This window comes from Balaenoptera acutorostrata, chromosome 1 (genome assembly GCF_949987535.1).
Source record: "Balaenoptera acutorostrata chromosome 1, mBalAcu1.1, whole genome shotgun sequence".
NCBI classification, from domain to species: domain Eukaryota; kingdom Metazoa; phylum Chordata; class Mammalia; order Artiodactyla; family Balaenopteridae; genus Balaenoptera; species Balaenoptera acutorostrata.
This window is the reverse complement of record NC_080064.1, coordinates 17023197-17047996: the sequence shown is the minus strand read 5'-3', so window position 1 is coordinate 17047996 and position 24800 is coordinate 17023197. Positions and strand designations below refer to the sequence as shown.

The 24800-nt window shown below is 42.7% G+C and overlaps 2 protein-coding genes across 9 annotated transcripts in view; one reads left to right on the top strand and one right to left on the bottom strand.

The window, feature by feature from the left end:
- The window catches only part of LDLRAD2 (low density lipoprotein receptor class A domain containing 2), a 42925-nt gene extending 34171 nt beyond the window's left edge, over positions 1-8754 (bottom strand). The window contains 1 exon segment of the mRNA XM_007175174.2: positions 8271-8754. Coding sequence (XP_007175236.2) covers positions 8271-8754 — 484 coding nt within the window.
- The window catches only part of USP48 (ubiquitin specific peptidase 48), a 74967-nt gene continuing 58528 nt past the window's right edge, over positions 8362-24800 (top strand). For 5 of the 8 annotated variants that reach the window (XM_057544807.1, XM_057544806.1, XM_057544805.1 and 2 more), the window contains exons 1-3: positions 8474-8886; positions 20962-21082; positions 22342-22498. In XM_057544807.1, the coding sequence (XP_057400790.1) occupies positions 8753-8886; positions 20962-21082; positions 22342-22498 (412 nt within the window). In that variant the 5' untranslated portion in view covers positions 8474-8752. Of the gene's footprint in view, positions 8382-8472; positions 8887-20961; positions 21083-22341; positions 22499-24800 lie in introns of those variants that run through there. The other 3 variants (XR_009007950.1, XM_057544804.1, XM_057544808.1) reach the window with 2 other exon arrangements.

Genomic DNA, 24800 nt, shown 5'->3' with positions numbered 1-24800 from the left:
GCAGCATGTGGGATCTTAGTTCCCTGATCAGGGATCGAACAGTGCCCCCTGCAGTGGAAGCGTGGAGTCCTAACCACTGTCAGTGGAACCACTGTCATTCCTGGAATTTATTTTATTTATTTATTTTTGGCTGCATTGGGCCTTCCTTGCTCCACGCGGGCTTTCTCTAGTTGCACCGAGCGGGGCCTACTCTTCATTGCGGTTCGCGGGCTTCTCATTGCAGTGGCTTCTCTTGTTGCGGAACGCAGGCTCTAGGTGCGCGGGCTTCAGTAGTTGTGGCGCACGGGCTCAGTTGCTCCACAGCATGTGGGATCTCCCCAGACCAGGGCTCAAACCCATGTTCCCTGCATTGGCAGGCGGATTCTTAACCACTGCGCCACCAGGGAAGCCCTGGAATTTAGATTTTAAAGTGCAAAAGTGTGCCAAAATGGAGTGACATCTGATTTCTGGTTATACTTCTTTGTTTCTTTTTTATTGACTGATATAGAAGAGGGCCCAGGACAAACACTAGAACTCCAGCTGTGATACTGTGATTTATAAGAAATATATATTAGTCTTCTGCCATTCCCTACAGAGCTCCTAAAATCCTCGGAACTTCTGAAGTGATTAGAGTGATAAAGGTGTCTTTTGTTATTTGTAACAAGCTCTTTTCAACCACACCTGAGTTTATGTTAATGCAGCGAATTTTGGAAAGCCCCTAGGCGACATAGGCAAGGGGGCTCATTGCCAGGGGAACCAACCAGAATTAACTGGTGCTTTCATCTCTACTCCCACGCTCCACCCCTATCTCCCAGGAGATGAGATTGAGGGACTGGAGATTGAATTCCATCACCAATGGCCAATGATTTAGTCAATCATGCCTGCTTGATGAAGCCTCCATAAAAACCCAAAATGACGGGGTTTGGAGAGCTTCCTGACTGGTGAACCGTGGAGGTGCTGGGAGGGTGGTGTGCAGAGGCCATGGAAGCTCTGTACCCCTTCTCAGGAGCCTCGACCTATGCATCTCTTCCATCTGGCTGTTCCTTAGTTACATCTTTTTATAATAAACTGGTGATTAGAAGTTAAAAGGTTTCCCTGAGTTCTGTGAGCCACTCTAGAAAATTAATCAAACCTGAGGAGGGGTCGTGGGAACCTCAGACGTACAGCCGGTTGGTCAGAAGTATAGGTGATAACCTGGACTTGCAATGGCATCGCAGAATCGCTTCCATGTGTGGAAAACCCACACATCCGGTGCCGGAAGTGAAGTAGTGTTGCAGTGGAGTACTGAGTAGAGAAGACACATAGGAGTGAGTTGTTTGGTTTTTTTAATAAATTTATTTATTTATCGCTGCGTTGGGTCCTTGTTGCTGCGTGCGGGATTTGTCTAGTTGCGGCGAGTGGGGGCTACTCTTCGTTGCGGTGCGCGGGCTTCTCATTGCAGTGGCTTCTCTTGTTGTGGAGCACGGACTCTAGGCACGCAGGCTTCAGTAGTTGTGGCTCACGGGATCTAGAGTGCAGGCTCAGTAGTTGTGGTGCACGGGCTTCTTTGCTCCGCGGCATGTGGGATCTTCCCTGACCAGGGATGAAACTCGTGTCCCCTGCATTGGCAGGCGGATTCTTAACCACTGCACCACCAGGGAAGTCCAGGAGTGAGTTTTTTTTTCTTTAGAAAGCCAATAGAGGAGGAGGTGGCAAAGAAGACTGAGGAAGGAGCAGCCACTGAGGGAGGTTGAAAACCAGGAGATGATGCTGAAGCCCTGCAACTCAGATTGGGACTTGAACTCATGGTCTGGGACTCAAACCCAGCCAAAACCCAGATTGGGACTTGAACCCACGGTCTTTCAATTGAGACCACACACCTGGTCTCAGGACTTAATGAAGCTCAGGTTCTTGATGTCTCATCATGGAAAGAATTCAGTGAGACAAAGCCACAGGTAAGAAGTGGATTTATTTAGCGAGAGATACACTCCACACTGTGGGCCATCTTGGAAGGCAAGAGTGGCCCCAGTGCATTGGTTTGTCAGTTTTTATAGGGATGGGTAATTTCATAGGCTAATGAGTGGGAGGAGTATTCCAGCTATTTTGGGGAAGGGGTGGGAATTTTCAGGAATTGGGCCACCACCCACTTTTTGACCTCCTTGGAACAGTCATGGCACCTGTGGTTGTGTCATTCAGCTTGCTAATGTGTCACAATGAGCATATACTGAGGCTCAAGGTCTAGTGGAAGGCGACTCTTCCACCATCTTGGACCTATTTGGTTCTAATCAGTTTATGTCGTGTCCTCGGGCTATGTCATTCTTTTAAAGGTTGTGCCCTGCCTCCTTCCCTCCTGCTTCAATACTGCCCAGAGACCATTTCAAGATGGTGAGAGTGGTCATCTGTGTGGGTGATTGCAGGGAGCTGAGGATGAGAGAGCACTGGATTTGGTAACATGGAAGTCATGGTAACCTTGATAAAAGCAGCTGTAGAGGAGTGATAAGGTCATAGGCCAGATTGGAATTGGTTGAAGAGTGAATGGTAGTTACCAGAAAACTGGGTTCACCTCTTGTTGGGTGTTGAGCCAAAAGACACAACCAAGGCAAACAGCAGGAGAAGGAAGGATTTATTACTTGCAGCAAGTAAGGAGAACACTGGGGATCTTTCCCAAAGCAGTGTCTCCCTGAACAGCAAAATTGAGGAACTTTTAAGCTAAGGGTACATGTGTAAAAGGGAAGAGCTAAATCGGAATCCATGTTTGATCTGTTTCTTTGACTGTAACCTTTGCTTTTCGTTGCTTTTGTTATTATAATCATACATAATGGCCTGCCTCAGGGAACCCTGCCCCTTTACCTCTATGTTAAACCAGAGTGCCTTTGTACATCCTGACCCTGTCCACCTGTGGATGGCTGCAAAAAAGAAGAAATTAACTCATCCCCTTCCGGAGGCTGGCCATTCCAGGGGACATTTGCAAATCTTATGGCCTTTTTACTTTACTTCCTCATCTCCTCCCCTCCTCTATTCTATAAAAGAAACTGGCATCCAAACCCCGATAAGATGGTTTATCAGAGACACTAGGCTGCCATCTTGTCTGCCGGCTTTCCGAATAAAGTCGTATTTCTTGCTTCAACACCTCGTCTCCGATTCGTTGGCCTGTCGTGTGGTGAGCAGAGCGAGCTTGGACTCGGTAACTCATGCATATTCATGAAGGGGCTTGAGCAGAGGAGAATTCAGCATAGAATTAGGGCAAAGGTTGAGACAGTCCAGCTTTAGTTGACTGAAGTCCTGAGGGTCAGCAAAGATCAGCATCATCATTCCTTAGGTTTTGGGATCTCAGCATGTAAGTTACCATCCTCCACCTGGGTGGGGCATTTGTTCGGCAGAACTCAGAGATTATGTATATCCCTTGAGGAAGAACTAGGACTCCGCTTTATTGATGAACTCTTGTTTCTTGACTGCTTTTCCTGTGTTCCTGCGTTCCCTCACTTTCCTACAGATCATTAATTGCTGAGACCGGTTCAAGGGCAAGCATTGTTGCCAGGCTTAGATCACAAAATGGCTTAGCCTAAAATGGCTTCTCTTTTGTAAAGGAAGCCATGCTGATTCTCTTTCTCTGGGGACCTCCTACCCTTTCTGCTTACAATAGGAGATGAGGAGGTCGAGAGAATATAGAACTGTGCCATCTATTATGGTACCACTCACTACATGTGGCTATTGAGCACTTGAATGTGGCAAGTTTCAAATGAGATGAGCTATAAGTGTAAAACGCACACCAGATCTCCAAAACGTGGTGTGAAAAAAAAGGATGTCTCATTAATGTTTTAAAAATATTGATTTCATGTGGAAATGTAAACATTTTGGCTATACTGGGTTAAATATATTATTAAAATTAATTTCACCTGTTTCTTTTTATTTTTTAGACGTGGCTACTAGAAAATTTAAAACTATCAATACGTATGTGGCTCATATTATATTTATATTGGACAGTGTTGGGGTAGATAATTATTTCAATAATTTTACTGTGAAGGGAGCCAAGAAATTAGAAGGAAAATAGAGGAATTTAACATTGCTGACCACTCCCATCTTCTTGAAACTATCCTCCCTAAGCTTCTGAGTTACTCAATTCTTCTGATTCTCCTTATATCTAACAATTGTTCTTCTGGACCTTCTTCCTAGGGTCCTCGCCCTGTTCCCAAAACATCAGGTGAAGGAGCTAGCCATGTGGCTGTGCAGGGGAAGAAACTTCCAGGTAAAGGACACAGCAAATGTAAAGGTCCTGAGGCATGGGTCTGCTTAAGGCGGTTATGGAACTGGGAGGAAGACTGTCGTTGGGACACAGCTGGAGAGAGTGTGGTAGGAAATGAGCTCTGGCCAATAAGGTGTAGAGGGGAGGGACTTTGTCATTTACTTTGAACGAGGTGCTAAGTTTTTGGAGGTTTTTGAGCAGAGGAATGTTCTTCTGGTTTACATGCCAAGAAGACTATAAAGAGGTGTTGGGGGAGGGGAAAATTTCCCCCTCTACCCCTCTTGAGTTCTTGTGGCTGGACTAGTAATAAAATTGACACAAGACAGATTAAAAGGAGAAAAAGACACAAATTTTAATTCATGTGCATGGAGGCCCCATAGAAATGGGACCTAAGAAGTGGCCAAAGCAGGCAGCTTTTATAGTTTTTAGACAAAGAAATAATAAATTTGTGAGAAATTGACAGGACAAAGAAACTAAGGTTTTGGGTGCCCAATTAATGAAGAATCTAAACAGAGTTTGGTCTTGGGGCAGTAAATTAAAGAAGTGACAAGGTTTGTTATCTAGGCTTCTCAGCCTGAATTCCCTATCTTTGGCGATAAGGATGTCCTTCTACCTCCAGATGCTGGGAGTGCACCTTTCACATGAAAGACTTATTTCCTGCTTTCAGGGAGACAGAAAGGAGGGTCAGAGTGTATCCCTCTTGCATTTCTTAAGTGACTGTAATTCAAAATAATCAATAGGCCATTGAGGCACATTTTGGGGTGGCCTACTCTGGGCCCCAACAGGCAAGGGCGAAAACAGGGAGACCAGTTAGGAAGCTTTTGCAATAATCCAGGTGAGAGGCCAGGTGGTAACAGTCCCTGTACAGTAGTTGCATTCCGTATATATTTTGAAGGCACACACAGTTGACAGGATTTGGGGAAGTTCTACATGGCGATGTAAGAGAGAGAGGTTAAAGCTACAGCTAAGATTTCAGGAAGGATGGAGCTGCCACCTGCTGAGATGGGGAAGATTACAGAAGGACATTTGGGGGTGGCTGGAAGTAGAATATGTTTTGGATCTTTAAAGTGCAAAATACCTATCACCTATTGTACATTGGAGATGCCAGGTATGCAGTAGGATATACAAGTCTGACATTTTAGGAGCAAGGTCAGGTCAGGAGATAATAGAATTTGCGAGTCATTAACACACAGCTGGTATTTAAAGCCACAAGGAGATGAGATCACCCAGGGAGTAAATGTAGTTAGAGAAGTCCAAGCACAACCCTAGGCCACTCAAGTTTACAGGTTAGAGAGATGAGAAAGAATCAGCAAAGGGCACTGAAAAAGAATGGCCAGTGGGTGATGGAAAAACCAGGAGAATGTGGTGTCCTGCTGAAACTTAGGAGGACCCTATGGGGCTCTCTGGTACAAACCTTTCTGTTTCTTCCATTTCTTGTCTGTAAAAAATAGGCTTCATTCAGCCCTCATGACTTTCCCTGAGTTCCAAAGGGCAGGTTCAAACAGTTGCTAATCAGGGAAGGGAAAGAATGCAGAAACAAGGGAGGAAGAGTCAAGAAACAATAGTGCAGCCTTGTGGCAGGGTCCTGGTTCCTCCTCAAGGTATACATAACAATATCTGAGTTTTTCTGCAGGAACTAAGGCCCCCAGACAGGTGGAGGATGGTAACTTCAGGCTGAGCACGGGATTCCTGGAGTACCGACATGTTATCTCACCACCAATCAATCAGAAGAAAGCCATACACCCTGCAGCCTTCACCCCAAATTTTGCCTATAAAACTTCTCCCCGCAAACCATCAGGGAGTTCAGGTTTTTTTGAGCACGAGCCAGCTGTTCTCCTTGCTTGGCCATGCAATAAACCTTTTTGTGCTCCAAACTCCAACATTTCAGTATGTTTGGCTTCACTGTGCATTGGGCACATGAACTTGTGTTCAGTAACTCTGCAAGTTAAGAGAAGAACGTGTTCCCAAGAGGAGAGAGTGAAGAACTAGGTCAAATGCTGCGGACAGGTCAAGTAAAACAGAGTGTGAACTCGCCACTGAATTTAACAACATGGAGGACTTTGGTGACCTTTATGTGGTTGGTTTTGGGGCAAGAGCCTGATTTAGAACGGGTTTAAGGGGGATAGGAAATTAGGGAACTGGAGAAGAGTCTAGATCACTCTTTCCAGGAGTTCTGCTATAAAGAAGAGCAGAGAAAAAAAAAAAAGAGCAGAGAAGTGGGATGGTAGCCGGTGGGGGATGTGGGAGTCAAGAGAGGGTTTGTTAAAACTGGGAGAAATTACAGCATGTATCTAATGCTGATGAGAATCACCCAGTAGAGACTGGAAAATCCATGATGCAGGAGCAATATATCCTGCAAGATTCAGACTCATGTCTCCTATCTCTACATGGATGTCCCTGATGCACTTAAAATGCAATTTATTAAAAACTGAAATCATCATCTCCCTTCTAAACCTGCTCCTTCTTCTCTACTTGTTACCTCATTTGGTAGAAACTCTATTCGCTTAACTACCCAAGTTAGAAAACTGGCATATAGCAGTGACAGCACAATGAATAATATTCACGATTTTATCACGTGCTAAGTGAGGTAATGACACAGGGAGTTGTAAGCACCTAGGAAAGGGCTATGACCTACACCTGAAGGTCAAATAACAGAAAGGTAAACAGACTTTGCTTAGACCAACTTATCAAGTTTAGCAATTCCATGTCCTAAATATCTTTCAAGTTTGCCTCCTCATTCCACACCTATTACACTGCCCCATTCTGGCCTTCATTATCTCTGGCCTGTAGTATTTCTATAGTCTTACAAGGTTTCTCTGTCTCTGTCCTTGACCTAGACTGAGGAAGTTATACAAAATGAAAATCCCCCTTATATCACTCACCAGCTTTAAACATTTCTATGAGTCCCTCAGATAAAGCAAAGTCTTGGCCAGCCTCTCAAAGTCTCACCTCCCCTTCTCGGAGTTTGTGGCCTCATACCAAGAAGTTTCTCTCTTCTGTGCTTTTGTTCCTTGTAGTTCCCTTTGTCTAGAATGGTACCTTTCTTCTAACCTGGCTACGTTCTACTCATCTATTAAGGGTGGATTTAGGACTTATCCCTCCTGGGAAGACTTTCCCCAAGTACTCCAAACCTTCCAAGGAAGGGAAGGGGACCTTACTTTAAGTTTCTACCATTCTCCCCTCACCCCCGCCCCCTTGCATAAGTGCAAGGACCATGTCTTATTTTCATCGTTCCTTAAGTGAACGTTTGTCTAAACAATTGCACACATAAAGCATCCAGTCTGGGTAATTCCCTGGTGGTCCAGTGGTTAGGACTCCACGCTCTCACTACCGAGGGCTCAGGTTCTATCCCTGGTCAGGGGAAACTAAAATCCCACAAGCTGTGCAGTGCAGCCAAAAAAAAAAAAGGCACCCAGTTCAAGGTTACCCAGCTGGCAAGCTATTGAGTATTGTGTCAGAAGTTAGTGCTTAGACCGCCATAGGGCTCTCATTAAAATGCAAAGTTCTCAAAATCCTCACTCAAGCAGTACCCTTTACAGTTCGCAAAACACTCTGATAAGGCTACTCTTTATGTCCAGAAGCAGAGATTGAAAAAAGGCAATGTTTTCAAACCCTGCAGCTAAAGAGGACCATCATTAAAGAAGGAAGAAATCAGCATATGGAGATAACAGCAGTGAGGACGGTCCACCACCTGCAAGGATGACCTTCCAGGGCAGAGAAACCCCGACCAGGGACCCGCTTGCACCCCAGCACAAGCCAAGGCACAGCAAACCCACTACTGCGAAGACCACAAATCCCAGCATGCCTGGCATCCAGTGAGTGACAGCACGCAACGCACGCCGGGACACGTAGTCCAGTTCTAGCTCAGGAAAAGGCCAGAACGTCACGTGACGTCAGGAGGGCTCAGGAAAGGAGTCAGAACCGGTCCAGGCTCGAGTTAACCCTTCCAGAGAGCCGACCCTGGTTTCTCTGGTGACCCAGGTTTCAGGTCCCACCCCACAATCCAGCGGACCTATGGTGTGCGTTGAGTAGCCTCTCGCGTGATCCTTCACGGTTAAAGGCGAAGTACCAGAGAGCAAAAACAGGCAGACTTTAGCCCTCGAGGTGCCCGCTTGGAAGACTAGTGGTGCGCAGAACGCTATCCTGGACAGGAGCTGAGGTCGCTTCCCCTGCAGCGCCGGTGAGGACGTGGCAAGGGTCTCGACTAGCGGCTTCCCCTTCCTCCGCCCGTCGGGCCAGAGGCGCGGGAGGCGCAAAGACTGCTGGGAACGCGCATGCGCCCACCGCGGCGGGGAGTACACCTCCAACGTCTGCGGGTGCGGGGGGTGTCGGGTGTCCGCGGAGGCGCTTTGCGGCCGGTCGTGCGGGTCGGGTGCGGGCGCGCGGGCGGGCGCCCAGGCAGAGGCGCGCACAGGTGATTGACTGGCCAGCTGGCTGAGGGAGCGCCTGGTCCTCATCGCTGGCAGGTGGCGGAGCCCATTTGGGCGGCGGTGGAGGCGGCTGCGGCAGCCTGGGCGGCCGGGCTCAGGAGGCACTCCTCGGGCCAAGGCCATGGCCCCGCGGCTGCAGCTGGAAAAGGCGGCCTGGCGCTGGGCGGAGACGGTGCGGCCCGAGGAGGTGTCGCAGGAGCACATCGAGACCGCCTACCGCATCTGGCTCGAGCCCTGCATCCGCGGCGTGTGCAGGTGAGGCCCGCGCACCGGGCCTCGCGCCCCCCTCGCGTCGGACCTTGCAAAACCAGGCCAGGGGCTGGGGGAAGGAAGACGGCGGCCCTTTGCGTGCATCTAGCAGGCATGGAGAGAACAAGGTGGAGGTTTCCTCCTTTCCGCCTTCTGGGCGACCTGGGAAAGGCAGCCTTTCCGGGCTCTGCACGGAGGTGATGCTGCTGAAAGCCCTTCAGAAAAGGTTCTGGGTTCTTATTAGAAGATGGCGGTGGAGATGGTTGAAGGCAGGAGCTGAGAGCTTAGCAAACGTTGGTGGTTGGTATATCCTGGCCACTGCTCGGTTTTTTGGTTTGTAAAACGGGAACTTCTGCGAAGTGAGCTTCATCATTGTATATCTTGTATTGGTGTTGACGCTGAAGGCGTGATCATATTTTTGGGTAGGGCGGCTTTAGGAAAACGTACGGTTAGTCTGCGTCATCGGTACCCTTCATCCCCAGTTGACCTTCCCCTTTCTCGGTAACCTAGTATTTTTTAGCCTTTTTTGGGGGATGGGGGGTCGCTCTGACTCAACACCAGTCTACCGAGTACAAAGTTTGAGCTGTTAAGTGCTGTTCTTCACTTCTACTTAGCCCGTGAACCTTGCCTTTCCTTTTAGATCGAATCCTTAGCTGTTTTACCACCTTTTAACGCGGGAACTATAGTTTGTGTCCGGAATGTTGTTGAATTGACTTGGCCGAGCCGGGCATGGTCAGTAGCCTTTGATCAAGCATTTAGTAAAGACTTTCTGGAGTTTTTACATTCCATGGTGGGATCCGGAAGGAATGGAAGTCAAGGTCTCAGACTTGGAACTTTAAGTCTAGTATGGGAAGTGAAACAAGTTAGAGAGCTTCCATAAAGCAAACGAATAATTCCAAGCTCTGGGAGTCTGGCACACGAGGAGGGCAACAGTCAGTACTGGAATGACGTGGCCGTGTATAATAGATAAGCTTCAGTCAGTTTCTCCACATAATTAGGTTCCAGAGTAACCAAAAAATATAAACTCTTTCACTGTAACAGTTATGATTTTAATGGAAGTAAAGGAGTAGAAATTAGCTGAGATCACTATAAGGGGAATGTCACGGACATGAGTTTTAAGCTGCAATTAAAAGGTTTATATCCAAGCAGTTTTTTTCATAAACAGCTTTGAGATATAATTCGCACATCATATGATTCACCCATTTAAAATGTACAACCCAGTATTTTTTATTTGTATAGTCACAGAGTTGTTCAGCCCTCAGCACAATCTGACCCCCCTAAAAGAAGCTCTGTACCCATTAGCTTGGCACTGAGTCCTCCCTGTAAACCCCACTCCCCCTCCCCCCCAGTTCGAAGTAACCACTGATATACTTTCTGCCTCTAAATTTGCCTATTCTGGCCATTTCATGTAAATGGAATCATACAGTATGTGGACTTTTATTTTATGACTGGTTTCTTTGACAGCATAATGTTTTCAAGGATCATCCATGTTGTAGTATTTGTCAGTATTTCATTTCATTAAAAATTGTTTTGTAAAAGTTATGTAAAACGCACAACGAAATTTACCATTTTTTAAAAAAATTATTTATTTTTGGCTGCGTTGGGTCTTCGTTGCTGCTCGCAGGCTTTCTCTAGTTGCGGCGAGCGGGGGCTGCTCTTCATTGTGGTGCGCAGGCTGCTCATTGCGGTGGCTTCTCTTGTTGCGGAGCACGGGCTTAAGGCACGCACGGGCTCAAGGCACGTGGGCTTCAGTAGTTGTGGTGTGTGGGCTCAGTAGTTGTGGCTCGTGGGCTCTAGAGCGCAGGCTCAGTCGTTGTGGTGCGCGGGCTTAGTTGCTCCGCGGCATGTGGGATCTTCCCGGACCAGGGCTCGAACCGCGGTTCCCTGCATTGGCAGGCGGATTCTTAACCGCTGTGCCACCAGGGAAGTCCCACTATTTTTAAAGTATACAATTACACAGCATTAAGTACCTTTACGATATTGTACAAACATCACCATTGTTTAGTTCCAGAACTTCTTCCATCACCCTAAAAGGAAACTCCATATCCATCAAACTCCAGTCGCTTCCCATTTGCTCCTCCCCCACCCCCTGACAACCACTAATCTTTTTGTCTGTAGATTTCTTTATTCTGGATATTTTATATAAGTGGAATCATACAATACGTGGCCTTTTTTGGTCTGGCGTTCACTTAGCATAATGTTTTCAAGCATCATCCGTGTTATAGCATGTATCAGTACTTTATTCCTTTGTATGGTTGAATAATATTCCATTGTTGGATATGCCACATTTTATCTATTCATCAGTTGATGGATTTAAATTTTTTCCCCCAACTTTATTGAGGAATAATTGACAAATATAACTATATATTTAAAGTGTACAACATGATAATTTGATGGACATTGTGGAATGATTACCAAGATCAGGGCAATTAACACATCCATCATCTCACAGCATAGTTAAGTTGATGGATATTTTGGTTATTTCTGCTTTCTGGCTGTTGTGAATAGTGTTGCTATGAACATTTGTGTACAAGTTTTTGTTTGAAGACCTATTTTCATTTCTTTGGGATATATACCTAGGAGTGGAATTGCTGGGTCATAGGATAACTATGTTTAACATTTTGAGGAACTGACAAATTGTTTTCCAAAGTGGCTGCACTATTTTACATACTCACAGACAATATCTGAAGATTCCATTTTCTCCTCATCCTTACACTGCTTTTGTCTTATAGCCATCCTAGTGGGTGTGAAGTGGTATCTCATTGTGGTTTTGCTTTGCATTTTCCTGATGACTAATAAGGTTGAGCATCTTTTCATGTGCTTATTGGCCATTTGTAGATCTTTGGAGAGAGGTCTTTTCACATCCTTTGCCCATTTTAAAATTGGATTGTCTTTATTATTGAGTTCTAAGAGTTCTTTATATATTCTGGACATAAGTACCATGTATTTGCAAATATTTTCTCATTCTATGGGTTCTCTTTTCCCTTTTTTTAAAAAAAATGCTTTTCTTTTTTATTTATTTATTTTTGGCTGTGTTGGGTCTTCGTTGCCACAGGGGCTTTCTTTAGTTGCTGAGAGCGGGGGCTGCTCTTCATTGCAGTGTTTCTCATTGTGGTGGCTTCTCGTTGCAGAGCACGGGCTCTAGGCACGCGGGCTTCAGTAGTTGTGGCACGCGGACTTCAGTAGTTGTGGCACGCGGGCTTCAGTAGTTGTGACATGTGGGCTCAGTAGTTGTGGCGCACAGGCTTAGTTGCTCCGTGGCACGTGGAGTCTTCCTGCACCAGGGCTCGAACCTGTGTCCCCTGCATTGCCAGGCAGATTCTTAACCACTGCACCACCAGGCTGTGTCCCCTGCATTGGCCGGCAGATTCTTAACCACTGCGCCACCAGGGAAGTCCAGTTTTGCCTTCTTAGAACCAGCACATAGCACAAAGAGCCTGGGAATGTTGAGTCAGTCACCAAAGTTTTGGAAAGGGGTTAAAGTTAGGCAATGACCTGCTGTAGCGCCCCGCCCCCTCCCCCTGTCAAAGGATGGGGAGCCTTCTGAATTCCTCCTTATTTGTTGACATCTGGTTAGAGACCGGTTTGTGATTATGAAATAAAATGGTAGAGGGACAAGAATGTTCTTAATTAGAGGGGACTAGTTTGGAAGGGAGTTCCTGAACTCAGTTAATGGACCTAACTAATCCTAAGCAACTGTCATTCTGATAGAGTGGTGACATTTGGAGTTACAGAGACAATTTGAAGTTTTCGAGGAAAATTCAGACAGTTAATGGTTATTATTGGAACCATTTCAGTAATCCTTGGTTAACCTATTCTCTCTCCCCCTCCCTCCCTCTCTTTCCTTCTCCCTTTCTCTTTCTCTCTGCGTACACACACAAATCACTTTTTAGAAATCTGGTGCTGCATTAGGCAAAGCCTTAGTGTAGTCAGGGGTCTTCCCTGGAAGCAGGAGAGTTGGCTTGCTATCCTTCATTGATTTCTACCTGAGCTGTGTGAAATGATGTCCTAAGAGCCAAGAAACTAAAAGGTGTTGAGGGAGAAAAACAAAGCAATAACTCTTTAAATGACCACGCAGAGGGAGTAATATCTCCACCCTCCTCTCCCATTCAAATAATAAAATTTCTTTGTACTGCATAGCATCTATGAAATCATTGACTAAATTTCTGTCCATTGTGCTGGAAAACATACTCCTAAATGACAGATCGTTGGAGATCTGTCAAAACAGAGCTAAAACTACCACTCTTACCTATGGTCAGTGTAGAAGGAACTTAAGTCATTTGCACCCCTAGATACTTAGCCTACTGTTTTTTTTTTCCACTTTGCAGTTTTTGATTTGTGAAAAATTGTTTCCTTTCTATACAGTTTTGGATATCATTGCAGATGTATCCTTTTCCTTCTTGCCCACACCATCTAATCAGCTCGAAAGTCCTGTTGATTTCATTGCATTGATATGCTGGAATTCAGCTTTCTTCCATTGCTTGCATTGCCACTAAATTGGTTTAGACTAGGAAAATTGTTGTCTCAGGCTTTGTTCAGCCTCGGTCCATCATTTACATTGCTGCGAAAGCGTTTATTGGCCTAAAATCACAGCGAATAATGTCACAGGTGCTTAGCATGTCATACCAAACATTTGGGGAACCTGCCCCCTGCCTACTGCTGTAGCCACTTGGTGTTCTTATATCCATGGCCCTAGAAAAAAAAGTACCTGTTAGAATTCTTCATTTTATTTCATTGCCACAGTGTCAAACATATTCTGTAGACATGTGCCCAGAAGTATTGAAACAAAATATTGGTGCCATTTAACATTTTGAGACATTTTCTCAAGTTTTTCCAAAAGCGTTGTGTTTAACAATGAACGGACAATGACTCACTTTACCCTGATTCATGATCAAAACTTTTTTTTTGGCCGCACCGCGCAGGCCTGTGGAACTTCCCCGACCAGGGATCAAACCTGTGCCCACTACAGCTGAAGCACAGAGTCTTAACCACTGGACCACCAGGGAAGTCCATCACCAAAACTTTTTTTGCCAATTTCATAAGTGAAAACATCTTTCATGGCTGTTTTAAACTCATATTTCTCTGGAGCTGAATGTTTTCCCCTGTGTTTGTTAACTGGTCTTATAAGAAAGCTTAGAGGAAGAGGGGCAAAGCTGTTTTTAAGAATTCGGAGATCTGGGAGTTCCCTGGAAGTCTGGTGGTTAGGACTTTTCACTGCCGTGGCCCTGGGTTCAGTCCCTGGTTGGGGAACTAAGATTCTGCAAGCAGCGCAGCGCGGCCAAAAAAAAAAAAATTAGATCTGTTAGAGACTGAAATGGATTGTTGACTCTTGGAGGTAAGTTAATAACAGAAAAAGCTTCATTTCGTTAGTCCATATTTGTTAGGGTTCCTAGATACAGGTGACAGAAACTTTAATATAGTGTAAGGGAAGTGCCTCAGTTAACAAATCTAGGGAGGTGTTTGTTTTAATTCAGGAAAGATGTGGACAAATAAATCATGGCTAGGGCAGGGAAACACTTGAGCCCAGGAGAGATTCATGAACCTCTTCCAGCTGTTTCTCATGCAAATCAGCATGTTGTTTCCTTCTTAATGTTAGGACAGCTAAGCTGTCAGAAGGGTCTGCCACTGAAGAGGGATTGTCATTTTGGGGTTGTTTGTTTTCTCTTTCTCTCAGTTCCCATTTTAAATATCTTGTGAGGCTGTGTTTGGGTGCTGGATGGGAGCTGCATCTCAGCAGCTCTTGCTAGAACCACAAGAATGGAGGAACAGTTTGTTCTCAAAGAAAAAAAAAGTCAGGGGGAGCTGAAGAAACTAGGCATGTACAGTAATATAGTCAACTGCCACACAAAACAAAAACCTAGTCGTAAGCCAACGGATGCATAGGTAAATGAGATACGAGTAGTGGGAGAGAGCCACGGGAGAACCAGGATGAGTGCTCTTCGTGCTTTGTTTTTGTTTGTGATTCAGTTCTCCCTCTCTGATTCCCCTGTAGGCAGAAGGAAGGATTTCTGGGAAGAAGACCAGTGGGGAGTGGGTAGAGGGTACAGTTTTAAGGTTGTAGGAACTTACTATTTCAGAGAAGGTGAATGGCATCACTCTACTTAGATTAAATCGGGGCTACTTGTGACCTTGAAAAAGTTACTTGCTTTTTAAGCCAGCATTTAGCAAATTCACATGCTTTCTAGGGCCAAGTAAGTTGTATAAATTTGAGTCAACAGGCTAGGGTATTTACACATCAAACATGTAAACATGTGTCCCTGTCTCACGTGTCTCAGCCTCCTTGATCTGTCTCTTCTTACACTGATGGAAACAAGTATGTAGAAGTATTTTTCTACTATAAGAAAATTGGTACAAACAGGATGATAGATGATACTTGACACCTGTAGCCTACTCCTAATGGGGATAAAAAGGAGCTTGGGGCTTTGGAGACTGAGTGGTAGAGGTTTTCTTCTACAGGGGGATTTCATCTAGCCTTCTGTACGTGGCATTCTGCTGCACTGCTTAGGTTGGCTTGGAAGTAATGGTTTATAATAGAAATTTGTATTTATTCATTTACTTATTTACTTATTTATTTATCTATCTTTAGCTGCATTGGGTCTTCGTTGCTGCGCATGGGCTTCCTCTAGTTGCTGCGAGTGGGGGCTACTCTTCGTTGCAGTGTGCGGGCTTCTCATTGTGGTGGCTTCTCGTTGCGGAGCACAGGCTCTAGGCTTGCGGGCTTCAGTAGTTGTGGTTTGTGGGCTCTAGAGCACAGGCTGAGTAGCTATGGCGCACGGGCTTAGTTGCTCCGCAACATGTGGGATTTTCCTGGACCAGGGCTCGAACCCGTGTCCCCTGCATTGGCAGGCAGATTCTTAACCACTGCGCCACCAGGGAGTCCCAATAGAAATGTTTTTATGATTTATGCTTCTTAAGTAGATTCTCCACTGCTCCAAACAAGAGAATAAATAAACAAACAAAAAAATCCTCCACAACATTGAGCCCATGTACCAAAAAAAAAGGCTTGGCCTCAATTTGGAAAGCTTTAGTTGGTTAGCCTAAGCTACTTCTAATGCAGTGGCTCACCACTGACTTTGGTTCTCACCTGGAGTGTGTCCTTAGGCACCTGGAAGCCATAGGTTCTCTGGGGAGGAGGGTGGCGGCTGGTGCTTTAACACAGGTTCATCTCATCTACACGGTGATGGCATTTTAGCTGATGGAACCTTATTCAGTAATACCTCACCATCAGTTAATTTAAGAAAAGCAAAAACAAAAAAACAATGCCAGCGTTCTAGGGCTAAATAATACAAGTTGCTCCCAATTTCTCACATATGTTTTTGGAAGTCTTTTTAAAGTTAAAGAAACCTATTGCGTGACATTTTTAGTTCATAGCTGTGTATTTTATTTGATCGTTGAAGCCAACTTTGGACCAAGTGTACAAGATTTATTGTGTGTGTGGGAGGGGGGGAGCGTGGACAAGGAGAGCCTACTTTTGTTCATTTTCTCTATTTTGCTGTTAGGAACAGGAGACTAAAATCAGAATGGTTCTAATGGAACCGTAGTTTTCTGAGAGAATGATCTGTGCTTTTGACACACAGAGTGCCTGTCTTCCCAGCCAAAACTTGTGAAGGACTTACTGCTCCCTTATTTACGAGGAGAAAACAAACTTGGTATACCTTTGAAGAGCATATTGGAAAGAGCAAGTACCTACTTACTTAGTTTTAGAGATAACATTTTCACTCTAGTTATTGATGCTAACTTTTCCTGTTCTAAAGACTTTGCAGTTCAGTGCTGTGAGTTGTAATTTGGGGGTGGGGTGGGGTGCGGATCCCAGCTCCCTGACCAGGGACTGAACCCAGGCTCTTGGCAGCGAAAGTGCAGAGTCCTAACCACTGGACTGCCAGAGAATTCCCTGTAATTTTCTTTTTAAAAGAATCTTCCTTATTTTTTTTTAATTTAATTATTTATTTATTTATTTATTTTTGGCTGTGTTGGGTCTTCATTTCTGTGCGAGGGCTTTCTCTAGTTGCGGCAAGCGGGGGCCACTCTTCATCGCGGTGCGCAGGCCTCTCACTATCGCGGCCTCTTTTGTTGCGGAGCACAGGCTCCAGACGCGCAGGCTCAGTAATTGTGGCTCACGGGCCTAGTTGCTCCGCGGCATGTGGGATCTTCCCAGACCAGGGCTCGAACCCGTGTCCCCTGCATTGGCAGGCAGATTCTCAACCACTGCGCCACCAGGGAAGCCCTATTTATTTATTTATTTATTTATTTATTTATTTATTTTAAAAAGAATCTGCCTGGTAAGTCCTTGCCCCTATTCCAAGGAAAGATTTTAGGTTACTTTCCCCTGTCTCTGAATCAGGTTTGTTTGCTTGTTTCTTTATATCTTCTCTTGGTAGAAGAGAAAAATGACTTTTGTTTAAAAGGAGAGATTTTTTTTACTTATTGTAATTCCCTTGCAGTAGTCCTTTACCATTAGAGGTGAGTTATAGGTACAAAAAATAACTCCTTTTAGATCCTCCCCCGCCCCCGCCATGGATCCGTTGTACTTTTATTTCCTTAGTAAGTTACTTTCCAACCTGGCTTTGACATAATCCTGACAAACTGCTCTTAAGTTGGCCAAACTTGTTTTCATTTTTATTTTTTAAAACCAAGAAGACAGTGTGTTTAAGTGGAATATTAAGAACAATTATTTACTTATTTCTCGAATATGTAGTACTTCCCAGAGTTCTAAATCTGAAAGATATAAAAGGTGATGGGGGAGCATAGATGATATATATCTGAAAGATATGAAAGGTGATGGGGGAGCATAGCAATAAAACTAATTTATTGTTAGTTTTTGCAGCCAGCAGGTAGAGGTAAACCTCCTCAAAGATGGTTGTTCCCAGATTATAGTGCGTCTTTTTATCTAAACAGACAGGTCTGTCATACCCCCCCCCCCACACACACACACTTTTTTTTTGGCCACACCACTGGCATGCGGTATGGGATCTTAGTTCCCTGACCAGGGATCAAACCCGCGCCCCCTGCATTGGGAGCACAGGGTCTTAGCCACTGGACCACCAGGGAAGTCCCCTTCACACCCTTTTTTTAATTTTTAAAGATTTAATTTTATTTGTTTCTGTCTGCGTTGGGTCTTCTTTGCTGTGTGCGGGCTTTCTCTAGTTGCGGCGAGCAGGGGCTCCTCTTCGTTGCAGTGCGCGGGCTTCTCATTGCAGTGGCTTCTCTTGTTGCGGACCACAGGCTCTAGGCACGCGGGCTTCAGTAGTTGTGGCTCATGGGCTCAGTGGTTGTGGCTTGCGGGCTCTAGAGTGTAGGCTCAGCAGTTGTGGCGCACGGGGCTTAGTTGCTCCGCGGCATGTAGGATCTTCCCGGACCAGGGTTCGAACCCGTGTCCCCTGCCTTGGCAGGTGGATTCTTAACCACTGCGCCACCAGGGAAGTCCCCCCCACACTCATTTTTAAACACTGCTTTGTTCCTTGCTTTTTTCAACTAATGATATTGTTACATACCACAACATAACAGTTTCTCCTTATCTTTTTTTCCTAATTACAGTGGTTTCCATTGCCTGGCTATATTATTTAGCAGATTCCTATTGATGGGCATTTATAGTGTTTCCAATCTTTTACTGCTGTCAATAAAACTTTAGTGGGTAACCTTCTGAAATATTCAGAACATACTGATTTAATATACTCCTTCATAGCAAAAGAAAATCTAGGCTCCTTTGTTGCAGTCAGTTGTGTATCTTAAGTCTCCTTTAATTTGGATAATTACTCAGCCTTTCTTTGTATTTCATCATATGGAGGGTTTTTTTTTTTAACATCTTTATTGGAGTATAATTGCTTTACAATGATGTGTTAGTTTCTGCTTTATAACAAAGTGAATCAGCTATACATATACACATATCCCCATATCTATATGGAGGTTTTTGAAAAGTATAAGACACTTACTTTGCAGAAAGCTTCTCAACTTGGATTTGTCTGGTGTTGGCTTATAATTAGGTTTAGGTTATTCACTTTGGTAGGAAAACCACAGAAGTGATGTTGTGCTCTTAGTGCATCACACCAGGAGGGGCATACAGTTAATTAGACCCATTACTGGCTACTTAAACTTTGATCCTTTGGTTAGGTGGTATCTGCCAGGTTTCTCCACTGAAAGTTACTATATTTCCTTTTGTAATTAATAAACAACTTGTGCTGAGATACTTTGAGACTATGTAGATATTCTGTTACTCAAACTTTCCTACACTGGCATCCATTGACAATCCTTGCATGACTTCTTTATTAATCTGATGGATGCCAAATGGTGAATTTCTAATTCTGTCCTTTCTTCCACATTGATAGTTGGCTTTCTTCTTTAAGGAGGAGATTTCTCATCCATCCATCCATCCACCCACCTTACTATGGATTCCTACATTATTGAGCAGGTTGTAATCCGATCATTATTTTGTTGCTCAGATTGTTCCAGATTTGGGTACTGGGAGCCCCATCCAAGCTCTTCCTTTTAACATGTCCCCCTCATTCTTTGAGTACATCCTTATTTTGGGGGCACAGCAATATGTCCATGTTTATCTTGCCCAGGCTTCAAATCGGCCATTTCTCCCAGGAGCTCTGGGTTCTTCGAGTGGGGAGTATTTATAAATCAAGATCTGCTTGCTGGGTGTGTTCATGTTACTGCTTTTAGGCCCTCGGCTGACAAAAAAGCTGTCTCGTTTAGGCTGCCCAATTAAATCTAAATTTCAGATAGACAACAAATACTTTTTAAAATATAAATATGTCGTTTATCTGAAATTCAAATAACTTCTGTCCTGTATTTTATCTGGCAACACTAATCTACCTGTCTGTATATATTAAGACCCTGTGGATTTTGATTTAACACCTGTTATTCCTAATCAATACTGCAGGGTTGGTTTTATTCTTCTTCCCTTATTTGTAACTTTCCTCTCCAAAACTTGACTCCCTTCATCCCCAGTATACATGTACTTATTTGTTCAATTGCAGAATGCACAGAAAGTTTCAGAATTGTTAACCCATGTATCTTTGAAAAGGAAGCTATTAAATAAGTTTGTTGTTTGTTCCTTATGTCTTTATCCTGACACTAATAAACTTGCTAATGACCAAGTTACTTGGGTCAGTGCCCCACCCTCTTCCTTTCAGTGTATGTTACTCAGTTGAAATATGTTATTGTTTGTGTTGACTTTAGGGTTCCCTCCATCCTTACTAATTTGTGTGTAACATTCACATGGCCCCCAAATTCAGCAATGTATGGAATGGTATATTCAGGAAAATGTCCAACGCTTCTTTTTTTAAAAAAATCTTAATCCTACTCATGTTCTACAGGTAACCAGTTTCACTAGTCTCTGATTTATCCTTTTGGTGTTTTTCTTTTTTTTATACTGTTATTTTTTTATTGAAGTATTGTTGATTTACAATGTTGTGTTAATTACTGTACAGCAAAGTGATTCAGTTATACACATGCATATATACATTTGTGTTTTTCTTTTTGCTCAAATGAGCAGATACATGTATATTTTATTTCCCCATCTTTCTTAACACAAAAAATGACATGCTATAGATAACTCTTTTGCACTTTGCTTTTTGCTCATTAATGTATTCTAGAAATTACATCAGTTCACAGAGATCGTCATGTGTTTTTCCTGTCACAGTTGTGTGGTACTCCATTGTGTGGATGTACCATATTCCCTATGTTTGGTCATTTGGGTTGTTTCCAGTATTTTGCAATCACAAACAATGCTGTAATGAATAACCTAGTGTATGTGTTTTTGCACTGTTGGAGGTCCATCTTCAGGATGAATTCTTAGAAGTGAAATGGATAGGTCAGAAAGTAGGTGTGTATGTAGATTTGTTAGCAGTTGCAAAATTCCCTTCTGTACGAGTCCTACCAGCTGGCATTCTCATCAGCAGTAGATGAGTTCTGTTTCCCCACAGCCTCACAGACTGGGTGTGGTATTATGCTTTCTCAGTTTTGCTAATCTTATAGATGAGAAATAGAATTTTAAAAATGGTATCATTATAGTTTTAATTTGCATATTTCTTACCATGGAACTATGGTATTTTTTAATCATACAATATTTTTTCATAGACGAAACTGCAAAGGAAATCCGAATTGCTTGGTTGGGATTGGTGAGCACATTTGGTTAGGAGAAATAGATGAAAATAGTTTTCATAACATTGACGACCCCAACTGTGAGAGGAGAAAAAAGGTAAGCCATCATTTTTTAAGAGATTTCTATATGGCATTCTTGTGTGTTTTATATTGTGCCTATGATCAGAAACCATTACTGATTTCAGGTAACCTAAGCAGCTCTAAGATCAGTAGTGGAATTTAAGACTCTAAACCACTTGAATTGGAACAGTTCTTAATGGTATGCTTTAAAACAGGTAGCTATGTAATCCAGTAAGCCTTTAACTAATAGTTTTAGTTCAGTGCTGATTCTGTGTTTGCTTTAACGTAGCATGTTTTATTTTGAGCTCTTTTTAAGTCTCTTTAAAGGAGGTGGTAAATCCAGGGAACAAGCTCCCATAATGATATTACTTTGCTTTCTTGGGCTTGTATTTTTTTTTTTTTTAATTTATTTATTATTTTTGGCTGCATTGGGTCTTCACTGCTGCACGCGGGCTTTCTCCAGTTGCAGTGAGCGGGGGCCACTCTTTTTGTTGTGGTGCGCGGGCTTCTCATTGTGGCGGCCTCTCCTGTTGCGGAGCACGGGCTCTAGGCACGCGGGTTCAGTAGTTTGTGGCTCATGGGCTTAGTTGCTCCACGGCATGTGGGATCTTCCCGGACCAGGGCTCGAACCCGTGTCCCCTGCATTGGCAGGCGGATTCCCAACCACTGTGCCACCAGGGAAGCCCCGGGCTTGTATTTTTACATATTATACATACAACAGAAGTTTTACCTTTTTTTTTTTTTATGGTAATACACATTAATACTTTCTAACGATAAAGCCTGGCGTTTACAAAATAGTCACCTGTATAGGTATTTTCTCTCTTAAAAAGAATGATTCTTTGTAAGTTCAGGAATTCTCAGCCTTATCTTTGGAAAAAATTGCAACTAACTCCCTCTATCCCCCCATCTCCCAGATCTATAGGATAAAAAGGAACTTTTCTGGAAGTTTCACTTTGTCATTCTACTGAATGCTGGGCTCTTAGGAATATAGCAAATGAAAAACCTATGTACACGTGTTTAAAATTGATGTTTCCTAGAGCCAACTGTTCTCTAAGCTTAGATTTAAGTGGCTGGAGAAGACTAGAGATGCTGTCCTAAGTCTTTCCCACTCCCATAGTCAACCCAAATGGGGCTTTCATGATAATTATGCCCTAACCTTTCCTGAGAGAGGCTCACAGGGTTTAGTGGTTGAGGCAGTTTAACACATTTTTAATCAAATTAAAAAAAAATACTTCTCATAATTTTTTTATTTAAGGGGAAACTGGTTTTATAATTGTAAATTTTGTGTTTTTGTAGAACTCATTTGTGGGCCTCACTAACCTTGGAGCTACTTGTTATGTAAACACATTTCTTCAAGTGTGGTTTCTTAACCTGGAGCTTCGGCAGGCGCTCTACTTATGTCCAAGCACCTGTAGTGACTACATGATGGGAGATGGTATCCAAGAAGAGAAAGGTGAGTGGGGAATGGGTATGGGGAGGGCTTACTGCTGAGCTTATTGCTAGCTAGACCACTTTGAACCAACCATATAGAGGAAACTTCAACTACAATTTCCCTCTGTAGTACACTGTGATTGCAGTCCATTAAGTTCTAGTGATTGAGAGAAATCAGTCAGTAAAGCAGACAAGGTTACTCTTTTACCTAGTTTGAGAGACTTAATAAATACTTCAGTGTACCCACAGCCTTTTGTCTTGATTCCCAAATAGGCTGACTTACAAAATATCCTCTAAAATTAAGATTAAATTAACCACCCTTGGCAAAGCAAGCTACTAATATGCGACTACACTCATTGCACATTTAGAAATCAGCTTCAGACTGTTCTAGTGGAATTATTTAGTTTTTTTATGCATAATATGTGGATTGTTATTCCTAATTGATATTTCTATTTAGAGATTATTCTCTTTGAGATGGAACTTCCATGGAATGACCAGCTTTTTCTTCTTCTCAAAGCTGGGGGATAGAGGGAAGTGAGTATAAGATTACACAGGTCTAGGAGCTCCAGGTTGGGAACCTTTGACTCTTGTTCTCATTTGTAAATCCTGTGCTGTCTTTTATGTGATCTGATTTGGGCACACAGCTCATGTCTTTGGCTCTGAGAGAGAAAAGATAGGGTTCCTAAGCCCCACATCTTCCTTCTTGCTGCTCTTTAGATAATGGTAATGCTTTTGGTCCTTGTTAACAGTACAAAACAGTGCTTAAAAATTCTTAAGTTTGTTTCCCCAAAGCTTTATTCCTATAGTTCTGAATATTTAAATCTAGATTAATAGTATAGAAGGTATTGATATTTAAAGAATTAGTGTATGTGAAGGATGAGTAATAGAAAATGGATCATTTTTAATTTTAGCATTGTTTTTGCTGAAGAATAAATTTACCAATGAGAAGATAGCTAAATAACAAGTGGAAACTAAATGTCTATTTTGTAAAATGATGTACCATGGCCGCCTTTGGGTATTGTGGTTTTTTTTTGTTTTTGTTTTTGTTTTTGTTTTTTTTTTACCAAACATGAAACACACTTATACTATGTCATAATATTGACATTCAGTCCAGTAATCCTCCACTGTAACAGCTCCTTTACTTTGCAGTGAAAATTGATTTGTATATTCTTTTCCTCTGAGTCCTTGTGGGATTTTTTGTTTTTAATTCAGACAGAAAGTCACAAAAATTATACTCATCCTCATCAGTTCACTCAGTCCCATGTAATTAATTTCTTTTTTTTCATCTTGATCTTTTGTTAGCACTTTTATGAGTTCATCAGTTTTTCATTAGAGTTCTGAAAATGCTTATTCATTCAGTTCAGCAGTACAGTCAGTTACCAGAAACCTGTACTTATCAGAGTCTTTTCCATGAATTTCTTGAAGATGAAACTCTTTTATAGGAACATATTTGCAAAATCATCAGAGTACACCCAGAACTGTCTGTAAATGACAAAAGACTTAAAAATGACCATGGTTAAAGATTTGATGAAAGTTCATAATAATGCAGTTGACAAGAAAATTAGTTATTTCTGAGATATACATTTTAAAGTAATAACTAGGATTATTACTTATAACATTAAACCAGAACATATAAGATTTTTAGACGTTTCCTGTAATGTCTGAAACATTTATATTAACATATTTCCATACATATTTCCATACAAATACAAATATAAGATTTTTAGAAATTTCATGTAATGTCTGAAACATTTATATTAACATATTTCCATACATATTTCCATACAAATACAAATATAAGATTTTTAGAAATTTCATGTAATGTCTGAAACATTTATATTAACATATTTCCATACATATTTCCATACAAATACAAATATAAGATTTTTAGAAATTTCATGTAATGTCTGAAACATTTATATTAACATATTTCCATACATATTTCCATACAAATACAAATATAAGATTTTTAGAAATTTCATGTAATGTCTGAAACATTTATATTAACATATTTCCATACATATTTCCATACAAATACAAATATAAGATTTTTAGAAATTTCATGTAATGTCTGAAACATTTATATTAACATATTTCCATACAAATAACCCAATGAAAGTTTAGTATTAGTTGTTTTGTTTGTTTTTTTATACTGCAGGTTCTTATTAGGCATCAGTTTTATACACATCAGTGTATACATGTCAATCCCAATCGCCCAATTCAGCACATCACCATCCCCACCTCATCGCAGTTTTCCCCCCTTGGTGTCCGTATGTCCATTCTCTACATCTGTGTCTCAACTTCTGCCCTGCAAACTGGCTCAT